At 32.9% G+C, this 21,455-nt stretch overlaps 1 protein-coding gene across 2 annotated transcripts; it reads left to right on the forward strand.

Moving 5' to 3' along the window:
- Nucleotides 1–704: 704 nt before the first annotated feature.
- On the forward strand, nucleotides 705–20,244 carry run (segmentation protein runt). 2 transcript variants are annotated; one of them, XM_088198222.1, is made up of 3 exons: nucleotides 705–1,323; nucleotides 7,532–7,699; nucleotides 18,589–20,244. In XM_088198222.1, exons 1-3 carry the CDS (start codon nucleotides 867–869, stop codon nucleotides 19,212–19,214), a joined length of 1,251 nt encoding a protein of 416 aa, XP_088054348.1. In that variant the 5' UTR covers nucleotides 705–866; the 3' UTR covers nucleotides 19,215–20,244. The 2 variants fall into 2 exon arrangements, with proteins under 2 accessions (XP_088054348.1, XP_088054349.1); XM_088198223.1 differs by having other exon boundaries at nucleotides 722–1,323; nucleotides 7,544–7,699.
- Nucleotides 20,245–21,455: the final 1,211 nt, after the last annotated feature.

Genomic DNA, 21,455 nt, shown 5'->3' on the forward strand with positions numbered 1-21,455 from the left:
ATTATTTCGATTTCATTAAAATTAAATTTCATAATATTTTTATAAATGCCGTGCATTTTTCTAGCCAAATTAAAGAATGGACAAATTTTTCCACCAGCCCCCACCCCTCAAATGACGTCTATGACATTAATATATTTAAAATGACAGGCGTTAGCCCAATGCTTTACGAGGTAAACAAAACCGACAATTATTATTACAACTTATTATGTACGATCTATCTTGATTTAATTTAATCATCAAGATATTCATCCATGAGATTAGAAAAATCTGGGAAAACCTAATTTAATAAAATTATTTTTTATAATCTGTGTATTTTTCTCGTCGAAAATATAATAATTAACGCACATAATGATTGGCGATATTTTCCGATCGACGCGCGGTTTCCCGACACCCCCTTTGACCCGCCGCCCGCACGCGGAACACAATTACCTCAAGCTCACACCGATACATCACGAGCTTTACCCCGAAAAAAATACGCGCCCCTCTCGCTCGTTCACGCCCTGCGTCCCTGTCTAGCGCGCGATTTTTTTAAAAAGTGCGCTCGACACGTCTGCCGTCTCGCTCTGACGCATAGCGAACCGTATACATCAAGGCGCCGTGCGTCTCGGTCTGGCGCGCCGCTTTTTACGAGACGCCCTCACCGCAAAAGGGTGGGGGGACTCGCACACACATACACACACACCAAATATTGACCATCGGAAAAAGTTGTGTGACAGTCATCAGTCGAAATTGGGACTTGAGCCCGCTAACACGGGTGCGCTCCTTGAAGACGCCGCGGTCGCGAGCGCGCGCACACGTTCAACTTTAGTGAAACTTTTGCTTATGGATTTGTTTCGTTTTTCTTTCTATTTTGATTAAGTGTTTCGATGCATCTGCCCGCTTCGCAAAACCAGCGGCTCGGCACCGCAACCATGGCCGATATGTTCGCTCACGTGCAGGAGTATTACCAGCAGTGCCACGGAGAGCTGGTGCAGACCGGCTCTCCCGCGGTCCTCTGCTCCGCTCTGCCGGTTCACTGGAGATCCAATAAATCTCTACCCGTGGCCTTCAAAGTGGTCGCTCTGGACGACGTCCAAGACGGAACTCTGGTCACCATCAAGGCCGGCAACGACGAGAACTCCATGGCGGAGCTGAGGAACTGCACCGCCGTCATGAAGAACCAAGTGGCCAAGTTCAACGATTTGAGGTTCGTCGGCAGGAGCGGCAGAGGAAAGTCGTTCTCTTTGACCATCACCATCAGCTCGTTTCCGTCTCAGGTGGCGTCGTACATGAAGGCGATCAAAGTGACCGTGGACGGACCCAGAGAACCGAGAACCAAACAAAGTATGTCGATTTTATTGTTACAAATTCACTTGTTTTGGTTTGAATTTCATTATTTTTACTATTTTCAATGTTTTTTATTAATAAATTCGTCAGTAAAGCATCAAGTTGTGAATAATTAGTGAAATATTCTAATTTATTTTTAAATATACTTTTACGAAAAAACTATCATAGTTATATTAATTATATTATTGCAGTACTTGGTCAATCTAAAAAAATAACTAATAATTTAAACTAGAGAAAAACAATTGCGAGGCTTTTAGCATGATCTATTTTTTTTAATTTCTCATAAATATTGTTAATAGTAAGGGTGCTAAAATTGCACCTTAAGGTATGCCAGTAGCTTTGACTAATATTTGACGTATGATTTTAAATTATTAAGTTAAAAACTAAAGTAACAGTTTTACTGCCCATACTGTTAGAAGTGTAAATAAAATTTATTTATGTTATAATCGAAAAATTGTTAGTATCTGTTGCGTAAAAAAGCTAAGAACAAACTTCATAAAGGTGATATTTTATTTTCAATACAGTTCGTGTGGCACCCATTTGTGTCACCTATATTATTAATTTATTATTTTTAACATGATAAGCGTATGCGTATATGCCCAATGAGCAGTTTTAGGACCCATGCTTATTATACAATAATTACGAGTGATTTTACAAAAAAATCTCACTGCTTTATAATTAATAACTACAGCTAATTTAACATGTACATTAACGGCGGGGAACGCATATATGCGTCATTTGTTTTATTTAATAAAAATACTAGCACTATGGTTCTGCATATTAGCAATTAACCATATATTTTTTTACTAGCATCTGTGTACAAATTTATACATCTTAATATTTCAACTTAATATATCAAAAACATACATTAAGCTGCGTATTTTTTGTAACGTATTTATTTAGCGCTTTAACCACATATGTTACTTATATAAAATTTACTAAAATTGTTTAAAAAAAATGATATCTCAAATTCTAGAGGCTCAAAACTCGGGTAAAAAAATCGTTTTAATGCAATATTTACATACACATTTTTTCCCCATGAATAGGTCCTATTCTCACTACCTAAAATAATAATGCATGTTTTATGGCTACTTTCCTTCTATCGGGGCTTAAATTTAACAGTTACGAAACGAATATTTGTTGTTACAAATTATATTCGCTTAAATTTGGGTTTGGGTTTGAACACCAAATTGACGTTTCGCAACTGTCAAATTTGAGCGTTGCGTCGTTGGCCTCCGATAACAGGAAAGTACGGTTTTATTAATACATAAAATTTGGTCATATTTTTACTATTATTTTTTGTTTGTCAGATTTTTTTTAAAATGAATATACTTAAATTATTTTTGAACTAACCTAAGCTAAAAAAAATGGCCTTAATAAGAGAAATATACCCTAATATACATACATATATGTAGTAATAATACATATTATAGAACATCTTTTCTGTAGAATTTTTAAACTGAGTGTATTTCATTTTTTGAATAGTCTTTATTATACCTATATGATAAGGGCTATTCAAAGTATGAATCAGCCTATGCAAATGTTTAATAAATTTTATGAAAAACTGTTACATCTCATGTAAATATGAATACATACATAAAACAGATAATATAATATTTAAAGATCTAATCTAAAAGATTTTTACTTTAAATGTTATTTTGAAAATGATATCGAAATTTCGCGCCATTATTATTTTTCTATTCTTATAATTAATACTTAGTAAAATTTTAAGACTAAAAGTTGAAAGTATATGTTACTATATGTATTATAAAATTAAAATTTAGATTTAAAATAATAAATCAATTTATCATTTAAAAGCCATTTATTTATATAGACAATTTTTTTTAAATACATTAATAATACGGATATATTGTAAATTAGTAAGTTTTATAAATTACAGTCATCTTGGATGTTTTTATTTAAATTAAAATAAAACAAGATGATTCCAAATTATTCCTGAGATATAATTAATTGCTCGACTTTTTAATTATTTTTTCTTTAAAACGTATTCTAAAAAACATATTTTAAAATAATATGCTAAGGCATATGTAGTAACATATGTTTTGGTATTTTTCATACAAAGGTACAAGTAGAAAGATAGGTAATTCAATACATTAAAAATAATTAACAATTGCTCAAAAATGTTGCTAGCAACTGATGCGTCTTTCGTTCGTTGCTTTCTTTTACTCATCCCATTTTACTTTATGTTATCGTTTTTTTATTGGCTCCCTTTTTCTTTTGTCGTCTTTAAATGCTTTCGGCATAGTTTTTATTTTTATGACTCCCAAAGATTTCTACAGCGCCTTTTCTTCATTGTTTTCTCACAACACTATCTCCCTAATTGGCGGTCCATTTGTTGTCTCTTAGATCGAATTTAAGCCCAGTTAACACGTTAACTGCCGCATGCGACTATCTCTAAATAAATAATAATTCAAATGAGATCGCCCGCAGCATCCAGCAATCATCATTAATAATAAAAGATGAGATAAATCATAGTTTGCTAGAGTAGATACGTACGTACACAGCTTACGAAACTTTCCCCCTCGATTGCGGGTCAAGGGGGCCCGCAAACTCGCAAACTTCACCCCATTGTTGGCATCTGCTGTTCTCCATAGACCTTGATAAAGAGAGCACCCTGCGCAATCTGGCCTATATGACGATTTTTTCCCTCGAACGTGTAAACGCGACTTTACGATCCACGAACACGTTGCCTCGCCTTTGATATCGGCCCGACTTATAAATTTACCAATATTTACGCTGTAAAAGTCTCATCAAAGTTTTTACGATATAGCGAACGTCTTAATATAGTGATTACTGCACGCACACACACACACACTGGAAGATCTAAAGTTAAACACGAAAAGACATGCGAGCCGACGATGGAAAGTTTGAAATTTATCAAGCAATCATTGTAAATCTCCTTTTGACGTGTGCGCGTGGGAGTGTCGTGCATTAGACGTGTAAAAATAAACATGAAGAAAATATGGTAGCTGTGGCCAGTTCTCAAAAAATATATATGACCACTAGTGACACGATCTGCTATTAGTTACGGTTAATTTATAACGTATTTTTAATTTTTAGAAGTGTTTTATATCTTGATCCACTCGTTTTTAACAACAAAATTAAGACGATTGCACTATGCTGCTTAGTAATGTCAAATAATATATTATTTGAAGTTATCATTCCTTTATAAATACTGTATTTTAATTATTAAGAGAAGGGTGGAGTGAGTTAGAAATGCGTTAGAAATTCCACTATTTTAATTATGATATGTAATAATAACCAGCATGATAAACCAGTGGTTTAGATCATGACCTGGGTTCAAATACCACATTTCTGTCATGTCTAGAAGATCTGAATCAGTGCTTATTATATACTTATAAGCTTATTAAATCATTACGGATTATGTTTTTCTAGATTTTCCTAATAACACGAATGAATATCGTCGTGAATAATTAAAATAAAATTGAAGTAGGTCGTGCATTACTCGTAATAATAACTGATAATTAATTAATTTAAATTTTAGTCTAGTGTCTCACTACTAAGTAGTTATTGATTTACCCCCTTGTAACGCATTAGGCTAACGCCTGACATGTTTAAATAAAGATTTATTAAAGATAATAATATTTTTAAACTAATACGAACCACACGTTCTCGTCATTTTTTGTTAATACACGAAAAAAATCTGTGAAAGACTTGAGTAATTTATGAATTTAACAATAATATCATAAGATCGATAAATTCATAAAGAATTAAACTGAAAACACAAAGGTCGCGGGTTCCAACCACGGCAGCAGACTCAAATTGTTTTTTATAAAAATGCGCTGTTATTAAGAACCGATCCAGCTGCATTGATTAGAAATTATGTCACAGATGTTAATTTATATATAATTATATATATTACACCGATTCCTAAACTTTGTCTGGTGGTTAATACTTCTGATTGAATTTCTAAGTTAAAACAGATTTACTCCGTTGAAATGCATGTTAGCTTACAACGAAAGATTGTAAAATAAAATATACATAAAAAATATATGTCCTATAGATGCAAATTTCACGCGAAATCTAAAACATCTATGTTTTTAAACAAATACAATCACGTTATAAATTATATAAAAAAACATGTAAATGCCTAAATATATTGAAATTTAGTATGTAAATGTTACACCTACTCGGTGAAATCGCTTATTGCACGAAATGAGCAAAAATTTGCCTAATTCATGAAAAAAGCAAACCCGTACCGTCATTCACGAATTAGGCAAATTATCTGCCGAATGCGTGAATTAGGTAAGAATTATATTGCTATTTCGTGTCTTATGTCGTATTAAAAATATCTAATCATTATTGTCGTCTTTTCTTTGCTGCTCAGTACAGTGTAATATCGAAGAACAGACAAAATATGGAGCAACATGTGAAATACGACGTTTGTCTGTACTTCTTACATTTATTTTCTCATGAGAATAAATTAACTTAGTTTGTATTTTGGATTTGACCTAATAAAAGTTCTAAAACTATATTTTGTTTTAGAAATTTCATCAGGTTAGGTTTGGGTTTGAACAGCAAATGGACGTTTCGCAACTGTCAAATTGAGCTTCATAGATATTTTAGAGCAACATATTAGCGCTTATCAGTTAAATTATATTTTCGCTATTAGAAATATATATTTACTGATAAAAATTTATTTGTAATTTACTAGTGAAAATATAACTTTATCAAAAAATACATATTCACTGTAACATTTATACATCGGATGTAAATAAATAATCATAAGTATGTAAATATATATATTACTACATATAAAAAGTTGAAATCATATAATTTTACTAGCACCTGCCAGATAAGTTATATTTTCACTGCTAAAAATATGTATCTACTGGTGAAAAAATATTCCAGTATAATTTTACTGAAATGATATATTTTAAAAATACTTTTAGGACAAATTTGAACTGTTTTTTCTAGATTTTCATTTAGGAATAACAACATGAAATTGGTTATATAATTTATTTATTTTGCTGCATTAAATCTAGTTGTTAAATTACCGATAATACAATATATAAAAACATTAAATTTATATAATTCAGCTGATGTTGTTGTTGATTTTTCGTTTTCTTTTTGTTTCTTCCTTAGGTGGATGCTTTTGAAGGCAATGTTCCGCTTCTTTTATTTATTGTATGTATAAAAAAGGCTGAATGAACTTAAACCTGAAATTTTTCTATGATTTTTTTCCAGAGTCTGGCCCCTCTTTCTACATCCTACCTCTCGGCTGGCTTTTCCAGAGTCGGGCCCCGGGAATTTGTCTCCATTCCCATACTTTATATTAGATATCTTAGATTATTCTTGCTTACTTTTAATAAACTGTAATCGTTTAAAAACAATTACAGCTTAAGAAAATCCATAAGTTCAGTCTGCATTAGTATCTTCTTACGCTGTGTGCCATTTATCGATCGATACTCTTGATTAAATCTTTCGCGTTCGATTCGCAATTGCGGTGTCGGATTGTCAAAAGCTTGGCTACAGCTCTATCTACGCGCACACAGCACACATGCGCTCCGTCCGGTAGCCAAGACGGGTAAACAAACAGAGCGAGGGGAAGCCGCGGCGGTGTTCCCCATGGCGGTAATGATATTTGAGCGAGGATTGATAAAACAAACACCGCGGCGCCGTTCAAAAGGACGCAGTAAAACACTGTTTACCGAAGCATACTTCTTTGAGCTCTGCTTTTTTAACGGCGCTTTCGTACGGACAGCGATTGCCAAGCGCGACATGCGAGCTCCTATGCTAAATAATATATAGTTAAGCACATTATTAATGTGAGTTGAACCACCTTAAAAATCTAAGAATGTATCTATTAAAATATTTAACATTCACTGGTGTAATGTGATTTTAATGGTGGGGAGTATGTAATGCGATGTTGTGCGCGATTCGCAATAAAGTAGATTTGTTTGATTTTTCAAAACGTTAAACAATGCTATGCAACTTAAGCTCGACAAATGTTAGGTTTTATCACAACTGATTGTTTACGCTCGCACTCGTTTGTTGATCGTGTGAAACGTCTTTATGTCTGTCGGCGGTCTTTTGCTCGCAGTTTGCGCGTGTTTATACCTACGTTTTGATGCGCGCTATAAAACTCGCTTTTATTATAAACGAAGCAACCGACCGTATAACTATAATAGCACTATGCCGCGTTCACACTAATGATGAATAGTGATGTTTTCAGATTTTGGCTACGGTCATCCCGGAGCGTTCAGTCCATTCTTGTTACCACCCGGGTGGCTGGACGCTGCGTATATGAACGCCGCCTACTTGCCTGAGTACTTCAGACAGCCGCTGCAGATCAGGCCACCTTCTGCGATACACCCCTCACTGATGAAAGGTAAGATCATCTCAATTAAGTAAATTAGTACAAACACTTGTTAAGCCCCGTTTGATAGACAGATAACCATTCAATAATGCATTATCGTGTAACTCACCGGGTTTTTTTTTACAAACGTTGTCAACTGCCAAATCAGTCACAGACCCCCCGACACATACACACATTCACGGCGGCGGTACACACGTCGCGATTATTTATGAAAGATCGACCGTGTCATGCGGCACCGATCCGGGCGGCCGGAATAGGGGGGCGGCGGTTTCGGTCGTGGGGTAAGTGCAAAATGAAAAAGCCGTGTCCACCCCGGGGAAGTGTTTCGCTTTACACTCTTGTACCCACTTGCGCCCCGTGAGGGATGTGAGTTATGACCCGCGGCCCGGCCACACGGAATCGATAGTCTCTCGCTCGTTTATTATTCCGGGCCCCACATACCTACATGACGATTCATTTCGCGTGTATGCTTAATGAACGTTTTGGGAAACGCTGACAAGAAATCTTGACGCGCGTTCGGATTCAATAACGGGTTTAAAAGCGGCCCTTTAGCTGCGGAGAGATCCTAACACAGCTATGTGTTATATAAACATATACTTAATGATTGGATTAAGCTTTGCCATAAGAGTTGTTTTGAACTATGACATTTGTACAATATAATCATCCACAGTGCATTTCCAGATTAATTAGCAAACAATGAACATATGATCATAAAGATTAAATTAAATAGTCATTTCTCAGATACCTTTAGATGAGGAAATATTTTTTTTAATGCCACTTAATATATACCGAATGGTCTAGCCGTATTTAATTTAATTTATTTTAATACACGTACATTTAAAAAAAATGGTCAGGCTATAGACCAGTGATGCGCAAACTATTTTCATTACTGACCTGAGCTCGAATCCCATTTAAATCCAAATGTTTTTGAGAAGTAATTAAATGATTTGACATTTTAATATTGGTTAGCAAGAAAAAAATAAAGATATTATACTACGTTTTTATCAGCAGTGAAAAAATATGTTAGGCTTAGGTTTGAATAGCTTGCTAAAATTTATTAAATCTGTCTTATTGTCGCAAAAGTATTTAATTAGTTATATAAATAACCTTAGAACATCTACTTGCTGACAAGTGGTGTCTCAACTGACATTTGCCGGCAAAAAACGTTTTAGAACTAACCAAAACTATATTGTTTTTTTAGCGTGTCTGAGAGTTAGGAAGTAATGATTTTTATCATTTTAGATTTCTCAAATCTCACGGATGAATAATTAATAGTGTATAATTAAAATAAAATCGAGCTATGACGCGCATGTCGCTATTTATTTTATGCAGTAATAATAGTTTAAAATAAACAAAACAGATGTTTGTGATTCACAGATTGATTTCAGTCTAGATTCTCTTCACTTATTAAGTAGTTGTTGATTGTGTTTACATGGTTGCAACATATTTGGCAAACGCCGTATAATGTAACAAAGAATAAAACATATTTTTAAATTTGAACGGCGTTCCGGAAAGTTCTGGCTTGTTAAGCTACATGTTTTGAAATTTGCTTTTATCAAAAATTGCGGAAAACTGTGGTAGTATTTGGCAAGGAAAAGTCAAATTATTTTTGACAATTTTATGCCAAATCATTTTAATCAACATTCATTAAAACTATTTACAATAAATAGATCTGCTCATATCGTACGAGTTCTTAAAAATTACTTCTTCTACATCCAGTTTTTTTTTTATTTAAAAACTTGACAAAAAAATATAGCGTTTTTACAAAAAAATCAGCAATTTAATTTTTGTGTTTTTTTTTTCGCAAAAAAAAACTCGTATACTAGGTAGTATGTATAGAGAACAGATTTTTCGTTCAATATATAATCATACTTTTCATCATAACGATCAGTATTTTTAAATTTGAAAGTCCAATTTGCTCTGTGAATACTGTTTTTATTATAGAAAATACTGCCATTGCTTTAAATTATGTATTAACTTACAAAAACGATATTGTATAGTATATTATAATTTATGTCGGCGCTAAATCACACATTCGAAGTGAGGTACACCAAGGGGGTGGGATTGAGGGACCGCACTACACCGGGAGGGCATGCAACAGCTTCCCTTTTACAGGGTTAGCATCCCTTTCATCCCCATTATCAGGGGTGAGTCACACAGTGTTATTTTACTTGTCCGTTACGGCCCGTCGTGCTCAAGTATTCTCAAAAAGAATACAAAGTGCACAAATGAGGGACGCTCTTAGTTTTATTTTCATTATTGTTCGATACGCGTTTTTCACTACTTTTTTATCGAAAGCAGCGCTCTCTAGACTTTTAGATTGAACAAAGGATTTTTTCCGAAAGCCAAAGGCGGTATCGCGTTGTATAAAGACATCGCGATACTTTTTTTGGTTTCGGTCTCTATGGAAACGGCGCTCGAACTCAGCGTATGTATGATGTGCAAAAAAATACATATGACTAAAATGTAACTGTGTATGTGTGTGCAGTGATGCACTCAAGTGCAGGTCCAGAGAGAGGTAAGAGCCGTGTTGCTTTGCGCATAGAAAAAGTTTGTGGAGAGTCCGTGTGGTGCTGTGGGTGGCAAAGAGGTGGAGGTTCACGTTTCAATACCTGTGTGAAAGGACTGGGGAAAAAGGAGTGAAAAACGAACGAATAACCTCTGGTCAGGGGCTCTCTACGCCCGGATAATATAGAGTGGACCTCACTTACACCTGAGGTATAAAACTGGCGGAGCTCGTTGCTGGAACACACGTATACACGTATTCAACACTGGCTAGACGTACTATATATTTAATTTATTTAACCTAATTAAATACTTTGATGTAATCAATAACGAAATAACACGAGGGGCTACTTTTAAATGCGCTATTTGTAAGACTTAAACGTCTATTATTTTGTAGTATTTACCATCATTTTTTTCAATAAAATTTATTAAGAAGCCTATTTCTTAATAAAACCGTATCACCATATCATTATGTGTTTTTAAAACCTTAATATCGGGCTATAATTTTACAGATCGATCATAATATAACATTGTGGAAATCTTAGGAAAGCTTTGCGTCATACGTAATATAAAAAATAAATTATTATTTATACTACTTTCGCTACAAAAATTAACTTTTATGTTAATCTTTGCAAGTCCAAAGACATCTATTTCATATCTAATATATTTTTAATGTTTTGAAGCCATTTTAAACGACTTGATGATAAAATTTCCAGTATTTTATTTCATTAGTTACTCAGAGATACTTCTATAAATATATAAAGGTATAAAGATTTAATAATTTCTAACTAATTTAATTTATTAATTATAAAAAATAATATCAATGAAATGGCCGCTATTGGACCTTTTGCAGCAGCATTTTACGACTTTTTGGTACATTTCAGGCTCTAACAGCGTAAAATTGCATGATATTGGCAGCCAGTTGCCTCCCCCCCCACCTTGAATTTTGCCAGAAAAATGCATATGAATTTTAATAAAATCGAAATATTAAAAGAACGACCATTGACTGGTTAAATTACCCCCCCCCCTCCACCACTGTAAAAGCTAAAATGACGTCCCTGGTTCTAAACTTTTAAACCAGAAATTGTCGGGTTCTCTCAATAAAAATCTATCTCGAAACGTATTTTTTTAAATGTCATTTCAGTGAAATTATATCGGAATACATTTTCACCGGTAGATATGTATTTTTACCAGTGAAAATATAATTTATTTGGAAGGTGCGAGTAAAATTATATGCTCTTAACTTTTTACGTATTATTTATTCACATGCGATGTATAAATGTCACAGTGAATGTTATTTTTCAGTATAGTTATATAGGCGCTAGAGAAATTAAATGCTGCTCTAAAATGTCTATGAAACACTATTTGACAGTTGCGATACGTCCATTTTCTGTTCAAACTCAAACTTAATCTATTGAAAGTTCTAAAATTAATTGTAGTTTTAGAACTTTTATATCCAATGTTACACTGAATGTGTATTTCTTGGTAAAGTTATATTTTCACTAGTATACATTTTCACCAAATACATTTTCACCAATGACTATATATCTCTACTAGGAAAAATATAATTTAACTGATGCTAATATGCTGTTCTAAAATGTCTATAAAACTCAATTTGCCGGTTACGAAACGTCCATTTGATGTTCAAACCCAAACCTAACCTATTGAAAGTTCTAAAAATAATTGTAGTTTTAGAACTTTCATTAGGTCAAGTTCAAAATATAAACTAAGCCAACTCAGGGAAAAATAAGCAGACATCGCATCTCACATATTGATCCATAGTTTGTTTGCATTTCGATATTACACTATATTTTAAAAATATTATAGCTATTCTTATTGATATTACTATGGACTTATAACACAAGAGGGCTAATCAAAGTATATTTAAACAGAATTTCGGTCAATAGGAGGGCGCAAAAATAAGTATCACTTCTCAGAAAGCAAAAATTCACGTCAAAAGCAATAAAATCGAGTCGGCGCCGTCACAGTGGGAATGTTCCCATTGCGACGGCTAATGTTTCCACTACGAAGGAGGAACCCACTTGAATTTACCTAGAAAAATGCCTACAATTAAATGTTATGAAAACGAAGTATTAAAAATACAACTACTGACTAACCAACTTTAACCCTTCTCCTGAAAAAATTTAGAACGACGACCCTGCATTTTACACTTTGAATCCGCGTGATTATTGACAGCTGTCTGATTTACAGTGTTGGCAACATATGACATTCGAATAGGATCATCCTGTCAATTCTACACTTACTATTATATATTACTTGCTGAACATTACCTTTTTAAAAAAATATATATTTAGCTAGTTAGTTGGATCAAACACATGCAATAAAAAAGATGCAATAGAGAAGTTGTAACATATAAGTAAACAAACAATAATAAAATAATATTTGCATTGACGGATAAAAAAATCGTCACGAAGTTGACTTAGTGTGCCATATCAAATAGAAACTATTATATGGTAACTTTTCTTATGTTATGTAAAAGAACTGGAGAAAAATTAAACAAAGCAGATGTTTTAGATCATACGATAGACAAATGTAACCAAACTTAAATGTTAGTAATTGTAATGCACGTACATAAATATATTTAGTGATTCATATAAAAAAAATATTTTAATAAGAAACAAGACCTTATTGTAAACAACCAATGAAAATATAATAAGACTATACGTGTTAATAGCTCCAAAAATAATATTTTGCAAATTTGCTCAATTTCAACTGGTCTCAAATTTTTTTTTTATGTGCTAATCTATTATTGTTATCCAAGCTCTACAATGTATTAGCACATATTTCTAAAAACATAAGTAATATTTAAAGACTTACATATTGAGTGTTTATTGTAACATGTATTTCAATTCTTAAAAATAATTTCAATACGATCGTTGTCAACCGTCAGAACGACGTCAATTTTGAAAACACACATGCTCCATTGTTTGAGGTCCGTACCCTCGGCGTTAATATCGGCCATTTAATGGCGAATGAGGAATTTTCCATTTATTTTCCCCACCGCGAAAGTGGATGAAAAGTTAACCAAGGTCTGCTGCGAAAGCTTAATTAAGCTAACAAGCTTTCGGAAAGGGTTTAAATTTTTCGCTCTGATCCCTTTTAATGCCGATCGCGCGCACAAACATACGTCTATATTTTCCGCCATATTTTTTTCCACGTTATTTATAAATAAAAAAAAAATAGAGGATTTTTTTTAATTTTATCAATTTGAGTTGACGATCTGGTAATCCGACGATGCCTCCGAAATGCGCCACCCTCAGTAAGTAAAACGTGTTCGCTGATCTCGCTGCAATTATGCACCCCTTACATCTATCCACCACCCCCTCGTGGTTCATTTGGCCCTACGGCCAGGCTTAGGGCGAGCTAATAAGCAACCCTCTGACGCTAAGACCTTGTGTCGTTTATGCGCTTTGTTGCAAACGGGAAAAAAGCAATAATGCTGAATCTGCCATAAATTCGAATAGTGGCGCTTTAATAGATTTTAAATCTGATCTTACGCCATTGGGATGAGAAAATGTATCAGACAGAGCAGGACGGCAAACATTATAATACAATGCAAGGGAAGTTAATGAAACGCTACTGTATAAATTTGAATCTAGACATTATTTCTTATTTTTAATTAGAAACATAGAAAATACTGTTTTTTATATTTAATTTCAACTTTTGCCAAACATTCATTACTATCGTACAATATTTTTAATATTTATTAAATATTGTATTTAATTCGTTTATAAAATAGAATCAACTGTAACAAGAAAATCCATAAACTGTAATAACATTTTTTTAAAAGTAACTTACTTATTTTTAAATAAATAAATTATTCAAGGCAGAATATCTTGTACGAGAAAAGGTGTCATCTAAACAATAGATTGCATTACAAAATCGTGCATCTAGTTTTATATATAAATCTATTTATCTTTTCTTTGTGGGAAATATATTGTTGTCTAATAAAGAAAAAAATATAAATGCGACCATATTTGATCAGCTCGGTAGACTAAGTGTAATACCTAAAAGACCTTGGTTTGAATCTTATATACATATATGCTTGCGTTCCTCAATTTCTATCATTTCTATAAGATCGGAATTAGTAATTATTAAATAATTATTATTTCGATCGATCGTCACAAATTAAATTCTATTAAATTTCCCTAATCTCACGGATAAATATAGGGATTAATGATTAAATAATGCATTCTCGAACGAACGTAAATACATAGTGACGTCATCGCGGGGGCGTTTATCGTGATTTCCGGTCGTAAGCATGTAAAAAAATATATTTTTACTTTTAAATTAATGCTTTATTATCCAATACGACTTTAAGTTTTGATAACCACCTACCAAGCAAAAATATATATTATATAATTAATTTTTAAATTAATTTTTCTATTCAAGATAGTATTTTTTTATATTCCTCTTCATTAATTATGGTGATTAATATTAAAAATAAATTGAGATGGGTCGTATTGATTAAAAGCTGTAATAATATTTATTTTATGTTATCAATGAAAGATATCAGCATTTTTTTTATTTGACAATTTTATGCTTAATAATATATTGTGATAAATGTACATAAAAAATTATTATAATATTAATAGCATTAACACTTTGAGGAGAATCGCAGTACATGTACGATTTTTCGATTTTCCACCGTTTTGAGGTACCCAAATAGTTACTATTTTTACATATTATAACTGAATAAATAATAAATATATTTCAATTAATTTAAATGATTTCTACAGAAAATAATAGCAATAAATTAAAGAGTATGAAATAAATTAACGTTACAAAAAATATTTAATATTAATTTTTAAAAAAATATTGAAAGCCTATGTATTGATATAAAAAAATCCACAAAACCGAATAATATATAATTAATATGTATGTTAAATAAATTAATGAAATTAATAAAAACATAAAAATAACAAAAAATAATAAAATAATTCAAAGCAATAAAATTTTCAATAATTCAGAGCAATATTTATGTATAAATATAGAAAAAATCACTGATTTTTTCTATATTTATAAATAAATAATAACAAATAATTATGAAAAAATAAGTAAAATTAACTCACTTCTAGGTTAATACAATCAAATTAAGAAATGTTTATAAATTAACTTACTAATTAAAAAAATATAAATAGATTTGAAATTCATAATGCATCCTCCGTTCATAGTATATTACATAAAGGCATTTGCAGGATAAAAAAAGTAAAAAATATTATAATTGCACGAATTTCGAATTGCAAGTAATGATTAAGCTATACCAGTGGTCGGCAAACTTATTGGCCGAAGAGCCAAATATGTACATTACAACGATTCAAAATAGTTCTGAGAGCCAAATCTGTTTTTTAATTTAGTAAACCTTTATTATAATTTTAAACCTTCATTAAATTACAGGTACACTGAATAAAACTTGATTTCACACTTAATAAAGATTTATTAGTTGATAAACAATAATATGAAAGTAAGGTATCCATAAATTTAAATCATGACAATGACTGACAAACACTTAATGCAAACAATGTCCTTGCATCTCCTTGGAAAGTTTCAGTAAGTCAGGTTTATATGTTGTTGTTTTTGATTTTAGGCATGATTCCAGGTTCTCATCAATAAGACAACTTTTCAGTTTACTCTTGATAAAGTTCATGCTTGAAAAGGTTTGTTCGCATTAATATGTAGAACCAAAAAGGGAAAGAACAGCAAACGCAAGCTTTTTCAGCGGATCTTAAGAGTCAGGAATACTATTCCAAACGTTGAAAATGATCATGACTTCATTCTCCAGGTCTTACAAAGCAGACCACTTGTGTTGTGAACTAAGATCACATTCGTTCTTCTCCGATATTTCCAAATCAATACAAAGACGTTCAAATTTGGAGCTCCATATTTTCTTGTTTTTTAAATCCTGCAATTATATTTCAAAGTTACTAATGTCAATGCCAAAAGGAGAAAATTTCAACTCAGTTTATTGTAGCATTGAGAAGATTTTTGTCGAATGCTAAGGTCACTTTGAAACCTGCTGAGAAATGCTTTCCTCATATTTAAAATTGTTGTTTTGAAATGGTGTTTGTCAATAGAGGAATTATTTTCTTGGCGATGCTTCAGCAGGCTCGGAAAGTGAAACAATGTTTCCCTTTCAAAATCTTGAGCAAAAGTGTTTTAAAACGTTCTTTCTTGATAACCATCGAACCTTGTTATGAAGCAGAAAATCAGCGTACTCACTCTTCATTTCAACTAAAAATTCTCTGAATTGACGATGATTAAGAGTTTTAGCTACAATGGAGTTGATGATCGTGATCACTAATCCCATAACTTTACTAATTTCTTCCGGAAATATCTGCGCACAAAGCGCATCTTGGTGAATAATGCAATGATAAACCAATATCTCGTAATTATTTTTTTCTTTCAAAATGGCAACAAACCCTTTTCTGACGCCAGTCATACTTTTGGCCCCGTCTGTAACCGCCAAGTACGCAGATTGACAGCTGTCATACTACTACGCTGCGCTGCGCCCCTATCGGACGAAACAGATACTACGTCAACGCTCACGTACACATTCAACGTTGCATGGAAAGGACACTCGACCAGAATTAGCGCCCGGGCCCGTGGATATTTGTGCCAGAGCCGCACTCAAGGAGCCAAAGAGCCGCATGCGGCTCCGGAGCCGCACTTTGCCGACCCCTGAGCTATACTATAAAGTTTGGTACAGCACATTATTACTATTACATATGAATTTAATTTAATTATAATAAAAAAATAGTTATCATCCGTAACATAAAGCCATTTTCAGCATAAAAAGCGGCAAAATTATCACAATTTGACGAGTTTTGGTGAAGGGCTAGGAATGATTTTGCTATTTTATAAAGCAGCACATAATTACCATAATATGTGAGTTTAATTAAATTATTATAAAAAATAGTTATCCTCCATTTTTATTATTTTACATAAAGGCATTTTTAGTAAAAAAGAAGGGCAAAATTATCGCAATTGCACGAATTTTGTCTAAGGGTAAGGGAATGATTTTGCAATACTATAATGTTTGTTACAATACATTATTATTATTACATAGAAATTCGGTTGAATTATAATATATTTAAATAGTTATCCTCTATTCTTAGTAAATACTTAAAAGCATTCGAAGTTAAAAATATTACAATTGCCCGAATTTTGTGAAAGAGCAAGTAATGTGCTATATTAAAAAGTTTAATACAGAATTTAGTTAAATAACAATAATAAATTGTACCTCCGTTCTTAATATATTGTACCTTTGAATTAGAAAAGAAGGTCAAAAATATCACAATTGCACGAATTTTGTCAAATGGCAAAAAAAATATTTTACTATACTACAAAATTTGGCACAGCATATAATTACTGTTACATAGAAAGTTGGTTAAATGATAATATAAGAACGCAGTTAACCTTTGTTTTCATTATATTACATTGAGGCATTTAAAGCATAAAAATAAATTTATAATTATCAAAGAATGATTTTGCTGTACTATAAATTTTGCAATAGATTTTTTTACAAAATGTTAATTTTAGTTACTTTTATAATCTAAAATAATACCTTATTAAATATAATCAAAATTATAAAATACAAAATCATTGCAAACTAAAAAACGAGACTCTATTGAAAAAAAATATATAGGTAAATATCTTTTCGTTTATAATCAAGTGTTTTTATCTTTGTAATATACAATATTAACTATTATAAAACTAATACATTTTCTTTGTTTTAAACACCTATTTTCATCTGAGAATGTTGGAAAATCTAGAATTGGAGCGGGTGGTTTTATTATTATTATATATCCAATTAATGAAAAAACATTTATCAAACCATTCGAAAGATTATAAATATTTTATATTTGATGTTTTTTGATCTATTTTATAATCAACATATATAAAATTCCATGGCCAAAACATATCTAGCCAAACTATTTCTTTACAATGATTATGAAGGTATAATATATTTGTTAACAAATAAGATTGGCAGAAGATCATCTCATCGATATCCCATTGTATTTTTTTTTGCAATTCAACATCACATAAAAAGAGATATATTACATATATTCCGGTCCCGAGACGCTGTCCGCTCATCCGGCCATCATTTTTCCGACCCTTGCGATCGGCATACCAGTGCATCCTGCTTATGGATTATGCACGACGTCCGTCGATGGTGGCCGTCATGGTTTTTGTGTCCGGGACGTGCATATGTCCGTCGCCGTGACAAACATAAATCGAAAAACGGACATTGAAAATGTTTCAACGTTGATTTGTTGCCAGACCGCGTGTCGGGGAGATAACTCATATATACAACCCACCCACTTTTTGCCATACGTATTCGATCAATGTCCAATAAAATCTTTTTTTTGTTATAGGATCACCGGCCACATTGCCTGGAAGCTCCCCGGCTGTGCCAGGAGCTGATTTCTTTTCTCTGGCGTCTACTGGAATCAACCCTTCAGCTTTGCTGCCGCCGCCCGGTGCCTTCTTACCTCCGAGTGGCTTACTACCCTTCGCGCCGCACCCCACAGACTTAACCATGAAATCATTGCATCAAAGCGGACTCAATCCTTACGACACTTTCACAAATTTAAGCAGATCCTTCCAGAGCAACACTTCATCAGCTGACGCGCTAAGTGTGCGATTATCTCCCACGAGCAGCAGACAGAGCGTCACGCCTCCAGCGCCATCTAAAAGTCCCGATAAAGAGATAAATTCAACGAACGACGCCAATTCGAGTGAAGACTCTGAAGATGAAACCATAGAAGTAGTCAAATCTGCGTTCCACCCAGCGCGAACGGCAAGTTTAGAGCTCCTGGAGAGAGACGCTAAAAGAAGAAAAATCGAACCGCGAGAGATCCAACATCCAGATTCTACAGTGCAAGACAAACCAAAATTAAAAAATTCCACCGGTAAAATAAGAGGAGGTTCTGCGAGTCCAACGTCGACTAAAATATCAGCTTCTGTTTCGACGCATAAAACAGTTTGGCGGCCATATTAATTATTGATGATGATTATTTAAAAATTGTGCAATAAAATACACCATATATATGTAATACATTCCCATCATTTTTTAATGGCGCACAGAATCACACGCCCGGTTTTAATATGTTCTGTAAATAGCGGCCATCCGGTTTTCCGTTATTTTCCGGATAAGCCGATAATGCCGCGTGATGTATGCACGTGTGCTGTAAATAGTTTGCGAGAGGGATTAAATTATTATTTATAGATTTTTGTTCTATGGGTAAAACGGCGGCGCATTCGGTGCGGCCAAATTAATTATTTGCACTGTACGCATACGACACGATAGAACAATGACGGCTCGTGAGGGGGCGCAGCTTAGTTATACTCTAAAAACTATTTGCATAGTATTCATAAAATATGTATCTATAACGAGTAGATAAATTATGGGTATTTTTAAGAAATCAACCTCACGAGCCTCCACTGCAGAATAGTCAGTGAATTGCGTTTGACAACGCGCACGCAATTATGAGGCAAAAGTGCATCGAGTGTGCGTAGAAAATTAAACCAATTCACTTTGAAGTTTTAAGTGTCCTCGAAAACGAAATTGCCCATCGAACAACGAATGAGTACCTAGTTTATACGTATCGAAAATGGTTTAAATTTTATAGTTTAACGATAACAGGGTAAGAATTGATGTAAATATTATTTAATATGACGATTGTAATTAAGCAATATTGTAAAGTATAAGCCGCCAAATTTTTATATTAAATTAATGATATTCGTGTGTGTACGAATTGTCGATCGGCGATTGAGTCGCGTGATCGATTGTAAAGTTTTAGCTTGAAATATATGTGAATAGTACAAATATGTGTAAATTGTGTATGATACATAATTTCGTATGTATGATAAACTGTATTGTAAAATAGTAGTGCGATGATGGTATTGTAAATTAAACAAGACTTGTATAAAATATGAGAAAAATGAATATACGTATATGAAGAATATAAATATAGATAAATATATATATATATGAAATTTATTGATTAATAAATTTATGCAATCGAAAATTTGAGTTTTTCTAACCATTAACATATATACAATATAATTCATTTATAAATAATATAAATATTAATGAATCATTCTAAAACATTTCAATATTTTATAAAAAATATCATTCGTTAAAAAATGAATTAAATTATCAATAAAAAAATTATATAATAACACAGCGAAACATCTTTGAGATTTATATTAGATAAACCAAAAATGAAATTCGTTCTTATTATGAACAAATCAGTAATCGTCACACTGTGAATCGCGTACCATAAGATAAAAAAAATCTTGTTTAAAATCACCAAATATACATATTTTAAAAATAAAATTTCACTTAATTTAAAACAACAAATATAAGACTTTGTGACCTCTACGATAATTTTTATTTTTAACACTTTATCCCAAAGGGTTAATAATGTAGTGATTAGAATTGATGTATTTAGATTACCAAAGAAACGATAAGGTCGATATTTGTAAGTAAAGTTAAGAAAATCGTAAATAATTTGTACTATATAAATACTGTTGACCTCTAAGAGAGCGTGCATATTTCATCTATAACGGACCCACCCTTTCTTATGCAGCGGTTTTAAAACATTCAAAAATGTTCATACAAATTTAATTTTTAGCAAATAAAATTCTCGATCTGGCATTTTTCTCGAGAAGAGATACTAGGTGGTATTTTGTAATATATAACAGACAGAATCTACTTGAACTTCAAATTGAAGAAAGTTAATCAAGAAGGATGTGCGCGAGTCTGCTTTAGCATAGAAATGCTCGGTCGGTAATATTGCTAAATGTTGCTAATAACTAGGGATTGCAACACTTGTATTATCGCAAAACCTACTGGTAACTTGAGAAGAATGATTGAGGGTTGCTTATGGATGACTTTTTGCTTACGCTTTGTGATACAAGGGTCTTCATATATCATTCACAATAATTTGCTTCAAATTTGCAATTTTATAATAAAAGTTGTAAAATATAAAGCAGCATTCACCCGACCAGCGCCCGACCGATGCGTGTTCATTAGGCATGCGCCACACGCGCCGCGGTCTGAAGATAACAATGGCGTCCGTGGCCAGCGGTGCGTGAAACTCTGCGAGCTGGTCACGCCGACGATCCCCTGCCAATTAGGAGAGTCGACGACCACTTTTTACCGACTGCACTCGCTGAGCCAATTATCCAATTATATATCCATCCGTGTGTGCCTGCAAAATTCGCCATTGGACAT

The sequence above is a fragment of the Plectrocnemia conspersa genome, unplaced genomic scaffold (genome assembly GCF_051122295.1).
Source record: "Plectrocnemia conspersa isolate PC_06_02 unplaced genomic scaffold, ASM5112229v1 ptg000011l, whole genome shotgun sequence".
Classification (NCBI taxonomy): domain Eukaryota; kingdom Metazoa; phylum Arthropoda; class Insecta; order Trichoptera; family Polycentropodidae; genus Plectrocnemia; species Plectrocnemia conspersa.

What these genes read in the sequence shown, in the direction of transcription:
- run (XM_088198222.1), top strand. Translation starts at nt 867, where the DNA reads ATGCATCTGCCCGCTTCGCAAAACCAGCGGCTCGGCACCGCAACCATG. An exon ending in AGAACCGAGAACCAAACAAA is followed by an intron (nt 1,324 to 7,531) that starts GTATGTCGATTT and finishes AATGATGAATAG; the next exon opens with TGATGTTTTCAGATTTTGGC. An exon ending in ACACCCCTCACTGATGAAAG is followed by an intron (nt 7,700 to 18,588) that starts GTAAGATCATCT and finishes TTTTTGTTATAG; the next exon opens with GATCACCGGCCACATTGCCT.